This window comes from Toxotes jaculatrix, chromosome 14, assembly GCF_017976425.1.
Source record: "Toxotes jaculatrix isolate fToxJac2 chromosome 14, fToxJac2.pri, whole genome shotgun sequence".
NCBI lineage: Eukaryota > Metazoa > Chordata > Actinopteri > Toxotidae > Toxotes > Toxotes jaculatrix.
The window spans coordinates 20,325,874-20,346,546 of record NC_054407.1 but is presented as its reverse complement, the minus strand read 5'-3'; the positions used below and the strand labels follow the sequence as shown (position 1 = coordinate 20,346,546).

At 43.0% G+C, this 20,673-nt stretch overlaps 2 protein-coding genes across 2 annotated transcripts in view; both read right to left on the bottom strand.

The window, feature by feature from the left end:
- Nucleotides 1-1,578: 1,578 nt before the first annotated feature.
- On the bottom strand, nucleotides 1,579-3,952 carry LOC121193808 (zinc finger and BTB domain-containing protein 14-like). Its single transcript, XM_041056269.1, has 2 exons — nucleotides 3,825-3,952; nucleotides 1,579-3,187 (listed from the first exon to the last, which is right to left on the bottom strand). Exon 2 carries the CDS (start codon nucleotides 3,162-3,164, stop codon nucleotides 1,992-1,994), a length of 1,173 nt encoding a protein of 390 aa, XP_040912203.1. The 5' UTR covers nucleotides 3,165-3,187; nucleotides 3,825-3,952; the 3' UTR covers nucleotides 1,579-1,991.
- A 1,708-nt stretch (nucleotides 3,953-5,660) lies between these two features.
- The window catches only part of epb41l3b (erythrocyte membrane protein band 4.1-like 3b), a 38,930-nt gene continuing 23,917 nt past the window's right edge, over nucleotides 5,661-20,673 (bottom strand). The window contains exons 13-26 of the mRNA XM_041054407.1: nucleotides 20,023-20,607; nucleotides 18,557-18,610; nucleotides 17,606-17,641; nucleotides 17,039-17,104; nucleotides 16,204-16,389; nucleotides 15,416-15,478; nucleotides 14,270-14,998; nucleotides 13,380-13,412; nucleotides 13,087-13,164; nucleotides 11,397-11,480; nucleotides 10,834-10,932; nucleotides 10,168-10,248; nucleotides 9,658-9,773; nucleotides 5,661-6,702 (exon numbers count right to left, since the gene is read on the bottom strand). Of these exons, the coding sequence (XP_040910341.1) occupies nucleotides 9,663-9,773; nucleotides 10,168-10,248; nucleotides 10,834-10,932; nucleotides 11,397-11,480; nucleotides 13,087-13,164; nucleotides 13,380-13,412; nucleotides 14,270-14,998; nucleotides 15,416-15,478; nucleotides 16,204-16,389; nucleotides 17,039-17,104; nucleotides 17,606-17,641; nucleotides 18,557-18,610; nucleotides 20,023-20,607 (2,205 nt within the window). The 3' untranslated portion in view covers nucleotides 5,661-6,702; nucleotides 9,658-9,662. The remainder of the gene's footprint in view (nucleotides 6,703-9,657; nucleotides 9,774-10,167; nucleotides 10,249-10,833; nucleotides 10,933-11,396; nucleotides 11,481-13,086; nucleotides 13,165-13,379; nucleotides 13,413-14,269; nucleotides 14,999-15,415; nucleotides 15,479-16,203; nucleotides 16,390-17,038; nucleotides 17,105-17,605; nucleotides 17,642-18,556; nucleotides 18,611-20,022; nucleotides 20,608-20,673) is intronic.

Genomic DNA, 20,673 nt, shown 5'->3' with positions numbered 1-20,673 from the left:
CTGAGGTCACTGACAGGTCAGAGAAAAAAATATAGCGCTGAGACAAAGCTGAAACAGACTGAACAAACCTAAGGTGCAGTGGACTTCAGGGCTGGGTGGGTTGGGGGGGGGATGGGCAGCAGTTGTGACTGTTTGCATAGGCCAGGCTTATAAACAAACCAAAACCCGAGGCACTGCACCATCTCTGGAGGAAAGTTTCAGAGCTGGGCTCAAACCTCCACTGACTAATCATTTCAAGTCCTTTATTAGAGTTGCTATGATTAGTCAATTAATCAACGAGTCAACGTAAAGTTACTCTGCAACTATTTTTTACTAATCAATGAATTTACCAAAATCTAATTTTCTGCTTTTCTTTGTCTTTTCTGATAGTAAACTGAACATCTGAACATTTTGGACCACTGGCTGGACAAATCAACATTTCAAGACATCACACTGGGAAACTGGAATGGACAATTTTCCGACCAGAAGCTTAATCAGGGAAACAGCTGGCAGATTAATCCTTAATCAAAAACAATCACTAGCTGCAGTACCAACATCTTTGTTGTGATGTTGTCACTGTGTAGACAAAACACCGGTCAGACAAAACCAAACACCGCAGCTTGACAATTAGTGCGTCTGCAAAAAATAAAAATTTCACTGTTATTTTTCAAACACTTTGACATTTGCAAATATGATAAGTCTGTTTTACCAACACTGTTGCTGCACACACCTGTAGCTCCCCTCTCACCTGGACTTTTGACCTTTAACAGGTCATTAGAGAAATTTCACTTCTATGTTTCAAGTGTTTTTAAAATTTAGGTGCAGTTATATATTCTTACGGTATTACTCAACTGGACACAGATGTCACATGTACATCATTTTGTGCACAAAGGTTTGAAATTAAGGTCAACAAAGCTTTTCACTATGACCATAACAAACCAAACACACCAACATTTGATCCACTTAAGCAGCGTGGGAACTTCAGAAGAAACTCATGTCTCTGAAAACCTCTTATCTCCACAAAACACCTAATCTTTGCAAAGTAAATTTGGTTTCTACCTGTTGAGTCACAGATATTTTAGGTTATTTCAGGTGCTTAAAGGCAGATTTGAGCGTGGCAGGTAAAAAGCAACACCGCAGGACACGAATCCCGAACGTCCCTTCAACAAAAACCAAGCTTTGTGAAAACAATAAAACACAGCAAATGGTGTTTATTGTCAAAGTGTAGGAGTAGGACAATGTTATATGTGCATAATTCATTATTGTGTACTCTAATTGTGCAACAAACTAAGCTACAGTATATACAGACATCTATCATTAACTGTTGATAGCTGGATGACAGTTATACTGTATAACAGTAAATCTAGTTGGCCGGTTGCTTGGGCAGGACAGCCTCAAAAGACAATCCGTCAAAGGCCCAAGACTTTGGTATCATCTGTGTCAAATGCAAAATGGTGACTCTTACTCTTACAGTGTAATATCAATCAATACAACTAAACACATCCATTAAAAACATCCACATGAATATACTCAATGCAACAAATGTTATGCAGAAAAATCTCCCACCCCTCCCTACCCCCCACCCTACCCCCCCACCCTACTCTGCGTCTCTCTCTTTTATCTCCATAAAATCCAGTAAAGGTTAAACAAACATTTAAATGTTACATATCCCATAAAAGTAAAAGAGAATAATGTTATGAGAACCCCCAGTCTAGATACCAGCAATGCTTTGTGAAAAATATATGTATAGTAGAGTGAACTAAACATTTACATGATTTTACAGGTGGAAAGAAAACATTGTTTTGACATAACTTTTTAGAATAATAATACAGCCCCACAGTCTTATGAACATGCTATGATCTCTCGTTACTCACTCCGGTCATTGTCCATGTGATGTCAGGCCGTTGGCCTGTCACAGGGTTGTGGTTGTGTCAGTGTGTTTACATGTTTTAAGTGTGCATGTATGCGTGTGTGAATGTCAGTGTGTGTATGTGTCTCGCGTGTTTACAGGCTCAACAGTCCCCCGAGTTATGCGAATGTGGCCCGGTCTCCATTTTCCAGTCTCTCTGGTCGGCAGCCTCTCCCTGGCCGTGCTGGGAGGCGGCGGGGGACAGGGACATCTGTCTGCGGGGATTGCCGCTGTGCATGGTGTTCCAGTGGCGTTTCAGATCGGACGCTTTGATGAAGGCTTTGTCGCAGGAGCCGCAGTTGAATGGCCGCTCGCCTCGGTGTTGCCGTTCGTGGTCTTTCAGGTGGGATTTGTGCTTGAAGGCCTTTTCACACATTTGGCACGCAAAGGGCCTCTCATTGCTGTGAACCCTCTCGTGCCTCTTCAGGTCGGGACCCCTGATGAAGGCCTTGCCGCAGACCACGCAGCGGTGAGGTTTGAAGCCAGAGTGGATCTTCAGGTGCTCCTTGAGGTGGGCAGCGGTGGTGAAGGCTTTGGGGCAGTGCTCGCAGCCGTAAGGTCGGTTGGCGGTGAGCAGCCGCTCCTTTTTGGCGTTGTGGTCCATGGGCTTCGCTCCTGTGCTCTGGCAGGAGCCGTGGTCGCGGTGGCCGTACAGCAAGTACTCCAGCTTCATGTCGCTGGAGGAGGACGAGCCCCAGCCGTGGCTGTGAGGATCTTTACTCATGTTGGTGTTGTAGTTGTGTGGCTGAGACACATGTGAGCCGCCCGGCCCCATGCCATCCATCCCCTGGTCATAGAAGCTGTTCTTCCTCACCTCCTCCATGGCCAGCTCCTTCAGGATGGCGTCCTGAGCTCTCATCCCGTGGTCGCCTGGAGCCTGGTTCTCCCGGGTCTTCATGTTGGTCAGCTCACGTTTCTGGGTGCACAGGTTATCCAGGAAGTTGATCCCCAAGATTTGGCCGGAGGACATCATCATATTGATGTCCTTCTTCCTCACAGCGAGCCTGGCTGTGTACATGTAATTGAGCACCTCTTCGAAGATATCAGAGCGGATGAAGTCCAACTCCACGATGGAGTTGTCTTCGTCGCTCTGCTTCTTGAAGAGCTTTTTGAAGTAGTTGCTGCAGGCTGCTAAGACACAGCGGTGAGCCCTGAACTCTATGTTTTCCACCACCACCACCACATCACAGTGCTCACCTTCCATCCTCTGTTGGTTGAGCATCTTCAGAAAGGTGGCTTTGTGGTCATAGTCGATATATCTCAGTAAATCAGACATGTTGCAGGTCAAGTAGGAGCAACCTGCGGAGGAGAGACAGCAAACAGTCAAATATTCTGATTCCCACAACAAAACTGGGAGAGTAGACAAACTGCACAGCTGAGGGTGGAGCTCTATTTGCATGCCACTTATGATAATATATACAGGTTGAGCATGCACCGCACATTCACGAACAATTACAGGAGTAACTTGCAAGCAACATCGCATTCTCTTTTTTTTTCTTATTCTGCACCTCGAGAGTTTGTTTTAAAATAAAACAAGTGGCTAAATCAATCATGCAGAAAGCCTTTGGAAAAAAAAACCCCACGACAGGCCCCGACAGCAAATAAAAGCCGCAGTAATGTTAATAAAAAAAAAACCCAAACACCAGCAGAAACGAACGGACGCACTTTTCTTAACTTGGATAACGCGTTTTCGCCGCCGTGTTCGCGTGACAGACGCGTTGCGTGCAGAAAGGATAACCTTAGCAAGAATATTTCACATTTCACTGCGCCCAGCCATTTTGGTCAGCCAGCCTCCATTGGCATGTTTCTGGTGTCTTTAGAGCAGTTCGCAAACAGCGGAGAACACGGCGGCGAACAGGCGAACAGGAGGCCAGAAAACGCCGCGTCGTTTTCTGCGCCGTTCGGAGCGACAGCGAGAAAATAAAAATGTTAATACCCGAAGCCTGAACGCGATCCCTGTGTTGTCACGCAAGGCAGTCGACGACGATCCAGAGCTGTCGTTTTTCCTCTTCCTCCTCTTGTTGTGAGTGTTGGGCTCCACAGGAAATGCCGCACTGTACTGCTGCCATCTACAGCACCGGAGCAGGTACTCCACCGAGATCGTCTATGAGCGAGGCGACGGCTCACTCTGCCGCGAAGGAGGCGGGGGGAAAAAAAATGTAGTCCGGCAAAGACCCGGGTTCTCCATCATGCAAGACCGGATTACAAACCGGGCAAAGGGGGCAGCTCCCCAGGGGCCTCAGAATGCCCATGTTTACTCTGTGTCATTCCTGTCTACATAATTTGATTAATCACTAATCACTGAACCCCACCCCCCCCGCCCCCCGGTCTCATAGAGCCCAAGTTAATATTTTGTTATTTCTTGTTTTGTCTGAGCAACAGTGAAAAAGAAAAATACCCAGAAACCAACAAATACTCTACAGCTGAGACGATTAATCAATTGGTTGATTTACAGAAAATGAATTGGCAACAGTTTAGATTATGATAAAGCATTTAAGTCATTTTTTAAACAAAAATGCAAAACATTTAATGGTGCCAGCTTTTAAAATGTATTTTCCCAGTTTTCTATGACAGTAAATGCAACATGGGTTTTTTTGACTGAAAGCTGTTTGTATAATGTTAATTTGGGCGTTTTTCCACTTTTTTATGACATTTTGTGACATTCACTCAACAAATAGCTGATTGTTGGAGATAAGATTTGTTAGACAAGAGCACAGTATGTGATGCATATGGGCTACATCAGTGAACAATGTGCACAAAAGTTACAAAAAAATAATAATAACATTTTACTAATATGAAAAAAAAGCCCATGTGGAAATTGCTCAACTCAGAATTTCCAACAACTTTTTGAATTAAAAAAAACAAATTATTAGCAATTAAATTCAAATTAAACTCTGTAACTAACAGGCAAAAATTTGATTAGTGGTCACATAGTGGTTCACAAGGGGTGGAGGCCACTACTAAGAAGGCACTTTCTCCTTTTTTTTTTAATGTTTGTTTCAACCAGTGACACACAGACCATCACAAACTGAGATTTTCCATCTGTTTGCGTTGATCCACTCGCACCCAGCAACAGATGCGGAGTGACAGGTCTTACCTTTTGCTTTTCTCCGGGAAACGCGCACACATCCAGCGGGGCGGGGCTTCAGAGGCCTCTGTGTATTCAACATTATTACCTAGAGCAGTAAAAAAAAAAAAAATCCCTCTTAATTAGCCCGGGGGTGTTCCTTTTAGCGGATCAATTAAGTGTTTAGAGCATTTGGTTTAATGAATAATAGATCAACGGCAGTTTACAGATTCAACTCACTCCTATTAATATGTTTATATTATTTAATTTTTTTTTTTTATAATTAAGCTTTAAGGTTTCAATGATCACACCTGACTCATCAGGTTGTTTTAGCTCCTGAGTTTATGAAATCTGTTTTGTCTCCTGTCGCTCAGGCAAATCAATTTTATCACATTTGTTGATAATTAAAAAAAAAAAATCTTTCCATTGATACTGGACAAATTATTTTAAAAAAGAACTTAGAATTTAACAGGGTGTCACATAAGTTATTTTTGTAATAAACCCCGTTGCATGATTAGTGTCATTATTCATAACAGGTAACTGTAAAATAAGCAAAACCCTTATTTGAATTATCACTTAATGTTTTTTGGCAAAATGTATTTGGCACAGGTTGAACAACAATCAATAGGCCCACTGGTGACACAAGTTTCAGCACTATGGTCGACATTTTATTATTTGAGAAGGAAACAGCAAATTAAAAACAAATGCATTTGCCACTTTTATTTCACCATTTTGAGGAAAAACATGGCTGTACATGAACAATACTTGGTTATTCAGATACAGTTAAACAGATGAGGGAGGCATACAGCTGACATGATGGGGAAGGGGGGTTGACAGATCTCTTTTGGCTTTGCATCTAGTTTGGGCAGAGCTCGGCAGTCAGAGAGCCCTTTGCCTCACAGTCACACAAACCTGGGACTTGTGCTGCAGCCGATCATCTACCCTGGAAAACATTCAAAGCCCGCACAGGCACATAAAAATCTATTTCTTGCACAGAAATCTTGATTCCTTGGCGTTTGCCAAAACAGACCTTCTCAAAAAAAAAAAAAAGGGGGGGGTCGAAGTGGTAGAATCAACTGATGAGAAACAATAAAATACTGAAATGATCATAAAAAGGAAAACACAATTCAAGTAGACATGACAAAAATCAACTGTGAAAGATAATTAGCTATTTTCCTAGGGAAGCTTTGATATGTACAGTACTGGGCTGTAGTGATTTCTGCCTCACGGAAAATCATCGGGTTGCGTGTGTCAGTGACTGAGTGAGGTGATGCTTGCTGGCAAATAAGGTTGGCACTTCTACAGCAAGGTTAAATAGTGTATTCTCTCTATCATATACAGCCTACGGCGATTTAAAGTTTCTGGAGTGATGGCTTTATTTCATAAATAAAATGTTGCTACAATAATTTTTCTCAATAATCATAAAAATGCATCAAAGTCATAAGGCAGTGAAAGCAAAAGGTTTGCCTGCTGCACACAGGGATTCGGCGTGCAGATGGATCGACCATTATTAAAATCGTACGGTTTTCTGTATAATCTTGCCATTTGTTTTTATAATGCAACACTGCGTCCTTCTCATGCAAAATGCATTTATTTATTTTGCAGATGATGGTTGCGACTAGCGGCGAGCTGCAGCATTTGGAGAGTAAGGAGCCTTTCTAGTCTTCTGAGAGTCCCGGCGTAAAATGAGGAGATCTGGATGTTGGATTGTGGGAGGTTGAACAGAAAACAGCCCTCAGTCTTACTCCTGGAAGGGCAGAGGAAACAGCAGTTAGTGCATCCTGCATATTTAATCATATCTGTGCCTTTAGTGCCACAGTGCACCCTGCCAAAGACTGAAAATGAGCCTGATAAAAGGTTATGGCTGTTTTACCCCCATAAATAGATGCACTGAGGGACTACTGAGTTACAAAAATGCAAATGCACAACATAGATACACACAGGCTTCTCGGGCACTTTCCAGCTATAACTAACTTAGAGGGAATGCTCCCAGTGGCATCCCAAAAAAGTAAAACTATTTCACATTCTGTTAAAAGTGAAGCCAAGCCATGACTCAGCCAGGCTTGTGTGTCAACTGAATAACAAACACACAAAGAGCTCATTATCTATCTGTAACAATGTGGTTTTGAATTTGAATTTTATTCCACCAAAATTAGAAACACGTCACACGGCTCCTCTCCAGTTAGCCACGCTTTATGCACTAAACGTTTCTTTCCTTCATCAAAAAGAGGGATTTTTGGAGAAACTGCTCCTTAAGCATTCTGGATTTCTAAATTGGGCATGTTAAACCCAAGAGGGCTAAATGAGGAACTTGAAATGATTTTTTTTTTTTTTGCGCAGAGTCTACTGGATTATATTTGAGCTCAAATAACAGGAGTCTTTTGAGAACAATTGGAAATTTAAGCCATGGATGGAGGTGTTAGATCAAATGAAGATGGACTTGAAATTTAGTTAGAGTTATTCATACATGTTAAATGATGGAAGGAGTCTGAATACGCTGTTATGAAAAATGAATCTAAATAGTAATAATAAGGTTGAAAGGATAAATTTGTTGCCTTATGTTGAAGAATAGATATTCAACCTTTTTACACACTGATGAGTTAAGATGAAAGATCATATTTTATTATTTGTATTTCAAAACAGGAGTAATGATGATTTTGTAGATAGTACTAATAAAAAAGGGATGTTGAGAATGAAAGAAAAAAAAACCCTGAAAAAACCTCAGACACCCTGATGAAGGGAAGATTAGTTTAGTGAAAAAAGAGTGGAGCCCTGGAGAAGAGTTGTGTGACCTGTTTGAATTTTAATGTTAATGAAACTGTGGACAGTATAATGCCAGATGCTTCTGATTTTGACCCACCACTCTGTGTGTATCTACAGCAGAAAGAGACAAGCATTCAAAAGACCACAGAGAAAACATTTAGTATCATGTTAATAGTGCTACTCAGAAACGCAGCCATTCTGACAGATATTAGACAACGACACACACACACAGAGGACTGAGGGCAAGGCCGCAGAAACAAAGCCAAGCATTCCCATCTGGTGAGTCCCACAAGTACACACATGCACGCCTGCACATCCCACACCCTGCACCTCTTGGGATTGTTTCAGTCAAAAGCTAATGAAATAACAAGCTTCAGAGCCAAAAGGTGAATTAGAATAAACGGCACAGTGTGTAGTTTCCAGAGACAGAAACACAAAAATGCTTAAGGGAAAAGGTGGCGGGGTTATAACGACATGCTGTGCTACAATGGAATGAGAGGTTCCCTCATGTAGCTCCACACCTGACATAATCCTGACATTACTGACAGTGGACAAGTTGAAACACAAATGGCTGCATTTGTGAAGTTTGTGGAAGCATTACCACAAGGACCGCTGACCTATTTTTTCCCCCCACAAACACACACTGAAAGGAAGAGTGGAACCGAAAGAAGCAGTATGTCATGTTATGTTTGTGCCAAACATAAGTGTCCCAGAAACACAGTTTCCACATTGCAGTGATTTACCCCAAGCTTGAACATTCTACCTATAAAACACTGCCCAGTGTAGCTGCTGTGGAGTACAAAACTATTATTGTTGGCACTTTTGATGTATTATTAAATAAACCACAAGGCTAATGCTGAAACTGCTGGATAACCACGGTGTAATTTAGGCTGAACTCACATAAAATTAGTTTGCTGACCTTTCATGTGCAAAGGGAGGATATTAATTTTCATTCTATAGCAATTTTTGTGGTACACATTAAGTATAAAACTGATGCTACATGTATTTGAGCGCAGCGTTCTTTTGTGAAACAAAACCAACATCAATGAATGTTTTTCTGCAAATATAATCCATTTAGTACTTTCATAAAGAGCAATTAAACGAGTTGTCCAGTTAAACTATATGACTGTTCGTGTATGAACAGACATGAAAGTACATTACAGCACATCTGTGTAGGCTCAAGATCAGATTTCAGTCCATACGGGTACGTGTGCGGTGCAGACTGAGCGCTGTGAGAAGCAGAATCCGGTTCAGCCGGTATTTAATCGCTCATCACTGCCAGTGTCCTTTGTGAGGCAACACAATGTAGACACAACAATGCATGGAAATGCTTTTATAGAATATTGCACGGCATGAATGCATAACTATTTCAACACAACTTGTTTTTCTGTACTTAGCACAAAAATCTCAAGCTTTCCACCACGTTTTATTTTTTACTTAAGGAAGCAGATTTAATGTATTTTGGAAATTTCAAAGATCAAAACTGCAATTTAGATTTTTTTTTTTTTACTGTCTATACACAGGAGAGACAGGTCTGTTGTGTTATATGAAAAAAAATGCGCTTCTTTCCAGGAGGGGGGAGTGTTGTAGCAAAATTACAAGAGATTGCATGAGACTGCCAGCAGCATTACAGTAAAGGTTTTTAAGCCTTGTCATTAGGAGTGGAGACTATAATATCCGTTTTGGGTGCACACACGCACCAGCCGACCTTTTCCCTGCAGGGGGAGTGGAACTGGAATGACAACAGCATGATGCATTAGCTGTAAGTGCTACAGAAGCAGGGCTGTCTGCACTAGTGAGAAGAAATGCTGATGGGAAAGCAGCATGCCCGAGAATGGAGCCTAGGTTGAAAAAAGCCCAGTCCCACTAAATTAAAACCAAACCAGACTAGACTAAACCGGACAGCGCCGGGACCAGGACTGGGGCCTCGTTGTCTTACCTGGGTCAGTCCTCCCCCTCCTCTGGCGTGATCTCTGTCTCTTTATGTACCACTACTTTGGTCACTGACATGTCAGGATGCTGTTCTTTAGCCTCCTTTATGGCCTGAGCCAGGGCCTATATACGGGAGTGCAGTGCCAGGAGGGATCACCAGGGGGAGACAGAGAACGGGGAAGGGCGGGGAGGGAGTGGGATGTTGGAGTGTAAGTCAGTATGCCAACAGGGAAGTCACTTTTAGTTACACTTATACTTCCAGTATTTGTTAAAGTCACATCACGAGTTATTATTGTTTTGTTTAAAATGTCACATGCTAGGCCACTCTCCATCATTTGTCTGTACTATGATTGCAAAGAGCAAGTTAAGGTCCCCGGGGGATCACTGAGGTCAGAATTTTACTTATTCGTGAGTGATTGCTCAAATTCAATCACTGGCTTTAAAGGCAGAGAAAAAAAAATGACATTAGCGTTTAAAAAATGAAAAACAGAATGAAAAGATAAAAACTCTGAAAGACCTGATCGTGGTCGATGTCTGCATCTCCCGTGATGACGATCCTCTTCTCGATTCTTGTCTCTGAAATTCCTCCTTTCACCGTCTGATGACCAGAAAACAGAAAGACACTTCATTCACTTCTCATATCACTTTTTATGCAAAGGTACCAGCTAAGATGATTGACAGGGAAGTCAAATATTACAAAAGCAAATATTACAAACTGGTATCACTGGTATCAGTTTCTTTGCTGATATTCTACAAACTAAGTGAAAAAATAAGTAGATTAATCAATGATAAAAATAATCTCCCAATAATTTAACATACTGTGTGAGTAAAATCTTAAATAGCAGTAAAGCACTTTCTTAAACACAATACAGACAAATCAGGACTCCAGCCTTTCTCATTATTATTATTATTATTATTATTACTCCAGTTTTCCACATCAAGCTATAATTATTTTTATTTTTTACAACATAACTACAAAATAAGTGCGTTTATGAGTGCGTTTTAAATTGTCCAGGACAAGAGAGTGTAATGAGTCATGTCTATGTTCACTTCCTTTCCTCACTCTTCAACTACTTTTCATGTTTTTAGATTCTGCAGCGAGCAGCGAGATGCTCAGACGCTGTAGGCAATGTCTGAGGCTTCGAGTGTTAACAGGCCAAAGGGACAATAGATGAACCCTGACCTTTGTGATGTGTGTGGTTGTCGTGGTGCTGGTGGTTTCCGAGGTGATGGTCTGAGCGCTCAGCAACACCCCGGGGTCGGCGTCACCATTAGTGTCAACCTGCTGATAAGCAAAACAAGATGGCGTCATGTTTGTACATTTAATGAGGCTGTTATAGCTAAAGTGTTAGATAACAATTTCCTTTATACAAATCCAGCAGACAAAGAGAGTCATTAGCATTCATCTGAAGTTGTGTTTGTGTCTACCTGGTAAATACTCACTCTTCTTTTATCTCTCCTGAGGGGAAATATCTGGCTCTTTAACAGCTAGGCTTTCTTAGCCAGCTGGATAGTGTACAGTGGGTTTATCAGAGTTGGGGTTTTTTTTATGGCTAAAAACAACATTAATAGTGAAATGTGACTCATGCAAAACCAAAACAATGAGCTAAATAGGGCTAAAAAGCACAACAGAGCTGAGGGGTTGCAAAGTCTGATAACTGTGTTACTGCCAGTGAAAACATTCACACAGTAGTTATTTGATTCATTAATATAAGAAAAAATACTGATTAATGCAGCTTTATGTACCTCCGCAGCCTCATAGGTGATAGTTTTTGTCTCTGTGTGGATCACAGGCGTCTCTTTGGTACCCGCCTCGCTGACCTCAAGACTCTGGAAGGCAAAAAGGCAAAACCAAATAAACATATGAACTATCTGCTGTAGCTAAATGAGATTTCATGTCTGAAACAAACTGCTGCAGGTGTTTACTGTACGTGCTTGTTCTTAAAACAGCACGGTAATGTTGTAAATAAAATTAAATTGACACAAATAAATACCGCATGCTAATAAACTAAACCATAGACACTCACTGAAGGGCTTACATCTCTAAACGAGCATGCAGTCATGCATTAGAGTCCCTAATCCAGTGAAGGAGAAGATGCTGGAGAATGCAAATCACAAGGTTTTGATCAAGTGTGTGCACCACATCATATCATGAGTCCCCTGATCTGCTCAGTGACAAACTGTTAAGTTATGAAGTTGAGATGCATATCCATGCTTTTGGTGGAGTTGTGCCCTTGATTATTAGCGGCAGATTGCGTCAGCAGGAGGGGAGGGTGGTGGTGAAGTTACAGGGTCGAGGCTTAGGCCACTGGAGCTGATGCAGAGTTACCTCCGACTGAGACACGGCAGGAGGTGAACGGGTGAACGGGGTGTCTGAGGTAGGAGGTTCGGCCAGAGTCACTTTGTGTAGGCCGAACTTCCAGTCTCGTTCCTGCGTTTTCTCTCTCTTCAGGACTATATTCACTTCCTCTGAAACCAAAACATCTGTCACTTCTGAAGCCTTCTCGTCAACACCGTCTTTTTCTGGTTTCAAATTCAGTTCTTCGTCATCATATTCCTTCTCTGCTCCTTCTCCCTCTGCAATCGCATCTTCCTCCTCCATCCTCTTCATTTCATCTTCTGAGCTGTCCATCTCTATGTAGTAGTATTTTTCTTTTTCAAAGGGCGGAGGTTTCGTGATGACTGGTAAGGTCTTTTGTACTTCATCTTCTGCCAGTGAACATTCATCCAACTCTTCATCCACCTCCTCGATACCATCTTCCAACTCTGTGGGGAACTCTTCTTCCTGGAAATACTGCACCTCATGGGAGAACTGGACTCTCTTGCCATCTACTTCTGTCTGCTTTCTCTCGCCTGCACGTTTTTCATCTGTTAATTCATCTTCCAAAGACCCCACCCACCTCTCTGCTGCTTCCTCTTCGTCGTGTTCCTCCGCTGTTAATGACAGCTTCTCTTCCTTTTCACAACCTCTGATGTGAGCAGGAGCTACAGTGAAACTGAAACCATCATTTTTGTTTTTAGACATCAGTGCCTCGCCCTCAGCATCTGCATCTTCGCCCTCCTCATCTATTACTTTCTTATTTTCCTTCTCTCCTGCTAAGTCGAGCGCTGCAGACTCTGACAGACAGACTCCCTGTCTGTCAGGCACACTCTCATCAAGCCCAAAATCTGCTGCTACTGGCTGCATTTCTGCTTTCACAGGCACACACTGTAGAACTTGCTCTAAAGATGGTGCAGAGCCAGGAATAACAGATTTTTCACAATTAACAGAGTCAGCTGGTGGATCTCCCGAGCTATTGTTACTAATATCCCTGTGTAACATTACTACACAGTCTAGCTCCCCCCCTGCAGGCTCTGCTGACATTGTTTTGACTGTGAGCTCTGCTATGGTGTGCACCGGTTCAGCCTTTGCAGCCTCTGTGGACTGGATATTCACCGTTGGCCCTGTCGACTCGGCTGGCGCTGCCTCTATCTCCGTGGCGATCACTGACTCCTCCTCTGGATCAGCTGGTGTCTGTGAATGATAATTGGACCATTAGATTGTTTTTGTATCACCATGACCAAAAAAACAAAACCCACACATATCGAGCAGTTTCCCGTCAAAAACCTGGTAGAGAAAAATGGTTATGGCAGTTTGCAGATTTTACTGTATACAACCTGATAGAAAATTACACATAACAGGCACAAATATTTAAAGATAATTCATGAGGACCAGAGAGGAGAGGTCACCTTTTGAGAGGAGGAAACCCATCCCAGCGTAGACTGATGGGACAGAAGGATGGACGGACACAAGAGAAAAGAGAAAGGACATGAGAGGAAAGTCAAAAGTCACAGAGCTGAAAGAAACTAGACAAAAAGCAAAGGGATAGAGGGCGGAAAAAGAAAAAGGTCTGAAAAATAAACACTGAATGGAATGTATGGAATACCATTATATAGCTCATTAAATCTGCTGAACCTAAGGCCAAGTTGAACAAATCCTTAAACCAAAAATTGAAAATATGTTTGTTTTTTTAATTTTAGAATTGCTGAATCCAACAGCAGTAACTTTCTGCTAACCTGCTTTTAAAATCTGTTCAGTGAAATCTCTTTTCAGGTAGACCCATACATTTTTTTTTCTCCTGACTTGCTACAGAGGCAGAAGGGGATTTTGAAGGATGAGGTGGGGAAAGCTTTAGCAGTGGCACTGAGCCAGGGCTATGAAGTCACTGCTTTCAGGAAACTGATAACAGAGTTGAAAGAAAGAAATGGTGCAGCTGAGCAAAACGGTAAAAAACAAAAAACAAAACACAAAACATTTCGTCCTTATCAGCTGTGGGAGCCAGCTGCTAAGGCAAGGTGAGCTGTTTTAGCTGTCAACAAACTGAAAAACCAATCCAACACTGTTGTATCAAAAAAGAAGCAGAGCGTTTGATTGCAACACAAATTAGCGGTTTGGCGAGTGTGTGAGTAAACGCTGGGTGTTAAGGGGCCGTTAGCCATGCACAGCGCTTGATTACATTGTTGTTAGGCTGGTTTGGCTGCTGCTGGAGGGGAGGCAATGGGGGTAGGCTGCAGGTGGTGGTGGAGATATGGAGGGAGGCAGCCAATACCAAGTTGCTGTTTTAATTTTCATACAGTACCACTGCTAAGGACGTAGTTGAAGATTCAGAAACTGTAATTTGAGTCAGGCCGGACTTTGACCGTTTGGTCTGGACTCCTTCAAAGGTGAAGGTTTCTGCTTCCTGCGGCAGACTGGCAGAAGTTTTCATCTCTCTGACTTCCTGTGTAGACACACCGGTGACCTCTGATGCCTCAGTCTTCACCTCCTCAGAAATCCACGATGCCATGGCCTTTTTAGGCGAGTCAATGCCTTTAATTTGAGTCACGTCATCAGTTTTTATCTCAATCTTCGGACTCAGTGTCTTGACTACTGTGGTTTGGGCTTCTATAACAACAGTAGTGTCTTCTTTGATAGTTTCTTTCTCTTTAAAAGCAGACAGCAATTCTTTCTCCTCAGCGCCAGGCACTCCAGGGACGACAGGCTCCTCTTTTTCACCCAAAACACTCATCTCGTTGCCCTCGGTGTCCACTTTATCCTCTGCCTCCTTCAAAATAATGAGCGTCCCTTTCTTGTCACTGATGGCCTGGGACACTTCCTGTCTGACAGCTCCGGGACTGACCTTCACCACTGATTTCTCTGACACCTCTTCCTGGGAGTCAGGCGTCTTCTCCTCTATCTCTCTGAGGGTCCCGTCCATGAAGACGTCGTCGTCCATAGTGGTTGACAGACTAATCCCGTGAGGCCCAGAGGAGGTGGCCCCATCTGTTACGATACTGTCCACCACGTATTTCACCAGATATCCTGTCGCCTGGGGAGACACTTGGCTTATTGGAAATGGATCGTTCAAGTTAATAAACAGAGGGCACTCACACAGCCAGAACGTGGCAAAGACAGGGTCAAGAGACAGTTCACAAGCTTAAACTGAGCTCCATAAGTACTGGGACAGAGATGCACTGTTTGGAAACAGCTTGGTATTAAACCAAAACATAGTGGATAACAAAAGTCATTTTGAGCTTTGATTTTAATATCAGAGTTATGAAGGAAAAAAAAATGGCAGAAACTCTGTTCATTGCACAAGTAAAGTAGTTGGAGCCAAAACACCAAACATTGATCTAGTGTCCATATACGTCTGGAGCTAGGTACATACAAAGGGCAACAAACAGCACCACAGTCACAAAAAACACAAGTTCTCAAGACTGACAAACTAACTGGAAGCCATTTTTACCTCGGTGGCTTTAGGTTCCGCCTCCTTCTCTGTCTCATCTCCTGCAGGCTGCTCATCTTTAGTCTGCAAAAGAAATAAAAATGGAGATGTCACATATTGAGACAGACACAAGAGACAGCATGCCCAGTGTGACTACATATGCAAACGGACAAGATCTGGGTCCCAGAGCTCCTCCAGAGAATCAGCTCCTTTTCATTTCAGTCAGACATGTCTGATGTGAGTGATTAGTCTTCAGAGACTTTAATCAGTGTCGCTTATTAGTCCTGCATGAGTTCATCAGACTGTGTTACACAACACAAGCAAAGGAGAGACTCTGATAAAACTGCACGTAATGTCACAGAGCACAACAATCCTATTACTGATTAATGACTTCACCATCCATTACCGAGACAAATTAATATGTTAATCAGCTGCAGATGAGATATAGTGAAGACATAAGGTGATAGTGGCAAAGAGGAAGACATTCGCTGGATTAAATGTGCTACTTTATTAACACACTAACTTTGAATGACTTTACAAATTAATTTCCTCTATCAAGGTGCCCATACTCTCCTTTAATATGCACGAGAGCCATTTGGAGTATAAATATGCTGCACCAGACTCATTTTGATATGAAAGAAAAAAAAAACATGACTTGAGAACCATTATTAATACTGAATTTACTGCACCATGACTCTTTACGCAATAACTCCTCAGATTTATATCTTTGTTTACACAGAAATCTTCTTGGTGATGTCATGCTTCACACACACACGCCGTCATTCAGTATGCTGTGGACTGCAGCTTACATCCTGCGGCTCCAGAGGCTCTATCATTGGTGCTTCATCTGCTCTGGGTGAGCGAGCAGGGGACGAGGAGAGTCTCTTCTCCCATTCTGTCAGGCCCAGCGTGCTGCCGTCGGTCTCCAGGAAGGAACGCTTTAGTTCGCTGATGTTAGTTTGGTGCTTGACCATCTCCGCTGGGGGTTCAGTGTCCTGCAGTAGCCGGTCAACCATGATACAGAGAGATGAAGGCAGGAGCAGCACAGGGGGAACGACGGCCATGCTTTATGTGCGCAACAGTAGCTTGATGAATTTACTCCCCCCCACCCCAAAAAAAAACCGGGGTAGCATAAAATGCAGTTCTGAAAAGGTCTGTAACCATAATCAGTTGCATTATGCACTGAATAACTCTCCAAATTTTTGTTCACAGGCAGGAGGAAATGCAGATTACCTGTGCACCAGCAAAATAACAGGAAAATAACCGCAAAAGGTCCACCCACATGACAGCTGTAACTGTGAGAGCAGCTTGTACTTAAATGCTGAGGGAGAATTTAGGACAAGCTTAATTCAATGAAAATAAATGGTGTCATGCAGGTTTTCACAGATTTAGTTTTGCAGGTTTAGTTACTCGCAACACTCCCAAATCTTATTAGAAGAAATCTAGAAACACTGACTTAATTCAGGTTAATTTCTGTTAGATAACAACTCGAATTCACAAAGGAACTCCAGAAAACAATATCTGATGCTGGCAGAGCTGCTAAAGGGTCAGACATAAATGTTATCAATCCTGTTATCAGTTAGGATTCCTCATAACAAAAGCACCTGCATGCATATTTCAGTCGTGCATTGTTTTCTTACCAACCTCTAGCATCAGATTACTATGCCTGATAAAAACGTTTTCCCCTTTTACTCGTCTTATGAAACTATACTGTAAAGAAAAGAAAAGAGGGGAGAGGAATTGTAGTTAAGGTTCTTATGGCATGTTAAATTTAGATTCTCGTTAGGAGAGGCGGGAGCTTTGACTTCTTAGGGGTGGCTGTCAATGATACGATGGCAAAAGTCACTGAAAAAACCTTGAAAACTGTGAAATCTGACTCTTGGGTGCAGCAGCAGGAAAAGAAATCTGAACACGACACCAGCATTTACACACAAAAGCACTTGAGAAATGAGCTGGAAATGTGTGTGTGTAGAAGTAGCGACAGCTCTGCAGCTGCAGTCTGTGAGGTGAATTCAGGCAAGAGTGAATGGTCAGTCTGGTGTGTGGTGTGATAGTGAGTGTGTCAACAAAAACGGCAGCAGCAGCAGGCAAGCCAAGGCGGAGGGATGACACAAAGTGACTGATGGCTGATGTCTGAGTGGCTCAGTGCATCTGGTGGTGGTGGTGGTGGTGTGATGCACTGAGCAGGGCCATGAAGCGAGCCCAGTGTACCTGAGTCCGCATCTCAGAATCCTCATCAGCTTCCGACTGACAGCAAGTAAAGAAGGAGAGGACAGAGAGTGTGAGACAAGGAGGAAAGGAGCCATTAAAGAGCAGAGACGCAGAGGACAAATCAAGTGAAGGGGAAGAAAGTGAGCAACAAGGAGTGGCAAGCAGAGAGACAAGAGAAACTGACTGTTTGCTAAACCCCTCCCATGAACAGTATTTGTCCAATCATGGCTTAGTAGCCGTAACTAGACACAGCAGGCCTGTCAAACACTGGATGTGTTCACATTGACATGGTGTGCAGTCAGTGAGAGTGAGAGTACTCGGCATTTACAGAGTTTGGAGTTCACAACCTGCACGTCCTCCATGAAGTATTTCCTGAAGCTGTCAGAGTTTATTATAAGCTCTGTCCCGCTTTTTATTGTAACGTTAATCCTGCAACTCCAGCCATCGTTACCAGAAAAAAGTGTTTCACATGGGTTAGTCCTCATCCGGATACTCATACTCTTTTACAGTCAAAATAAGATGTGTGGAAATATGAACAAGAATGAAAGCCAAGCAGCTATGCATCTGACCTTAAACATTACCATTAAAAACTGCATTATGTGTGAGAACAACTCGACAGACTTAGCATGACTAACTACTGGGGCGGGGCTTGGCAAACAGCCAATTATAATGATGCCAGTGAAAGACACTGATATGGAGGAAAGTGCAGAAATAGTGTCCTGAACGCAGTGTTAATTTAAAGTGTGTGTAAAATACAGTAAAAAAATATATATTAGAAAAAGCAAAAACTTAATGGGTAAAACACGACACATTGCATACACAACATGCAGATCGAATTCTTCTGAACGTTTCAAAAGGCATTACTCATATGATCCAGCACCACTTTCTTTCTCTTCTGCATCTGTACATCCTTCATGCCTTAAATACAACGTCTTTCCCCGATGTACAAACCTCTGTGGCGGTCATCTCTCCATCAAAGGCAAAATCAGTTTGTTCGCTGTCAGTCTGCTTTCGCAAACAGACCGAGACCGTTCCAAGTGGCAAGCAAGAAAACGAGAAGAACCCAACTTGTAAACCACTGAAAACGCATTACTCATCAACAGAGATTCTTCATCACCATAAATGGAACGAATGGAAATGCACTGGTTGTTTCTGTGAGTTTCACATTACAGTATCAGACAACGCTACAGGTAAGGTTAGCAGAAGAACACAAAGAAAGATAGAAGCAAATGAAAAGTAAGCAAGCAAAACAGACTCAGAGGAAGTTGAAACCTTCGGTCAGTCACTTTGACACTTAAGCATAAGATTATTAAATAGGCCTTAGGTTTGAAAAGGCTAAATCCTTGTATACCTTTAATGAAATTCAGTCCAGGTAGATAAAATGTTTTCTGTGTTGTCACTGTGCAAAAATACAACACATGATAAGAAAAACATCTGATTTGATGATTTTGTTGCCGAACAGTAACCTGACTTTCAGGGCCTCCCCCCTCCTCTCCATGCACGTGGACACTAAAGGTGATCTGGATGCATTTAAGTGTCACAGTCTCTCTGCATCACAAGATGCATTACATTACACAGATTTATGACTCCAAAGGGTGTGGCTCAAGGGAAAAAATATCACATCTTGGCACCCCACAGTGCACTGCACCTGTTCCATTTAAACGATTCTTTCTTAATTTGTGCTGCTTTGCTCGAGTCAGGTAGCAATGCAGAGAGACTGAGTGCTTCGATAAATATGGAAGTGTTTCCATGCAGCTGGTGTTGATCTTGTAACAGTCACTTTCTATGCTATGAAGCCATGAATGTAGATGATAACACTGAGATGGGTTAGGCACAAAGCTGTGTTTTTAAATATGAAGTTTGGTGAGGGATTAGTGACTAAATGAAGATACGTGACTTCTTCAAATCCTCATTATCTCTAAGAAACACGTTCACTCAAATATTTAAATATTTGCCAGGTGAACTGTTTTACACTGCAGTGACATTTCATGGTAAATTGTTAGTGACACACAGATGCGGTAAAATGTTTTGAAAAGAAGTTAAATTTCACGCCAATGAGTAAAACGTCCCCAGTGCTGCTCGCTGTTTGTGTCTAACCCTCTCACAAAGGTGAAGTAAACACGAGCCAAACAAATATGAAATATACATGAAATGGTGAGACTTGCAGGTTCATCTCTGTGCACTCGTGATGTTGATGGGGATGTAGTCTACAGGATGAGAGTGTGACTGGGCAGAGATGAGGTTCTGAAAGTAGGAGAACTGACAGACACTGGGACAGACACAGTCTCCAGGTCGGCTCTGAACTGGTGAAACAGCAGAGCGAGATACAGGACAGGATAAGGGGTTAACCGTTATAATGAACTGTCATTCTAAGCCAGAGGCGGGTACTGGAACATAAAGGGCGTACGCACACACACCTCCTCTTCCTCTGAACTGTCATGGTCATGGTAGCCCTGGGCTATGGAGGCGGTCAGGGAGGCTGCCTTGGGCTCCAGGTAGCAGAGGCACAGCGCCAGGGGAAAGGAGAGGGTGAGGGCATAGGGGACGGAGAAGGAGGTGGAGAGCAGGAAGAAGAAGATGAAGAGGAAGCAAGGGATGAGTGAAGGTGACTTAATGGGGAGAAAGTTTTGTGCGCACTCAGGGAGGAAGCGCATCTCTGACAGGTCGGGGAAGGTGAGGTAGCCGTCCTCATCCAGGATGGAGGACAGGTCGGGCAGGTGCAGGGAGAAGGAGAAGAGCGTGCCACCGCGGCTCTTGCCCTGCTCCAGCCTCTGCTTGCGGGCTGAGAGCAGCAGTGCCTGCTCCTCCAGCAGGGCTGCCTTGCGATCGGCGTGGGCTTGCCGGCGGCGGCACCCAGCGCTGCTCTTGGCTGGACTGACTGATGAGGCCCGCTTGCGTGCATTCTCCCTGCGCCTCCGCCGTACTTTAGTTGATGAAACAGGAGATGAGGGGAGTGAGAGCTCAGAGCGGAGGGGGTCGGTTGTGTATACACGAGGGGAGTGCTGATGGAAGGTAATGTCAACGAAGGGATGACGTGCGTGTAAATGGAGAGGAGCGAAGGGGAAAGG

Coding starts and splice junctions, on each gene's coding strand:
- LOC121193808 (XM_041056269.1), bottom strand. CDS start 3,164: ATGTCTGATTTACTGAGATATATCGACTATGACCACAAAGCCACCTTT.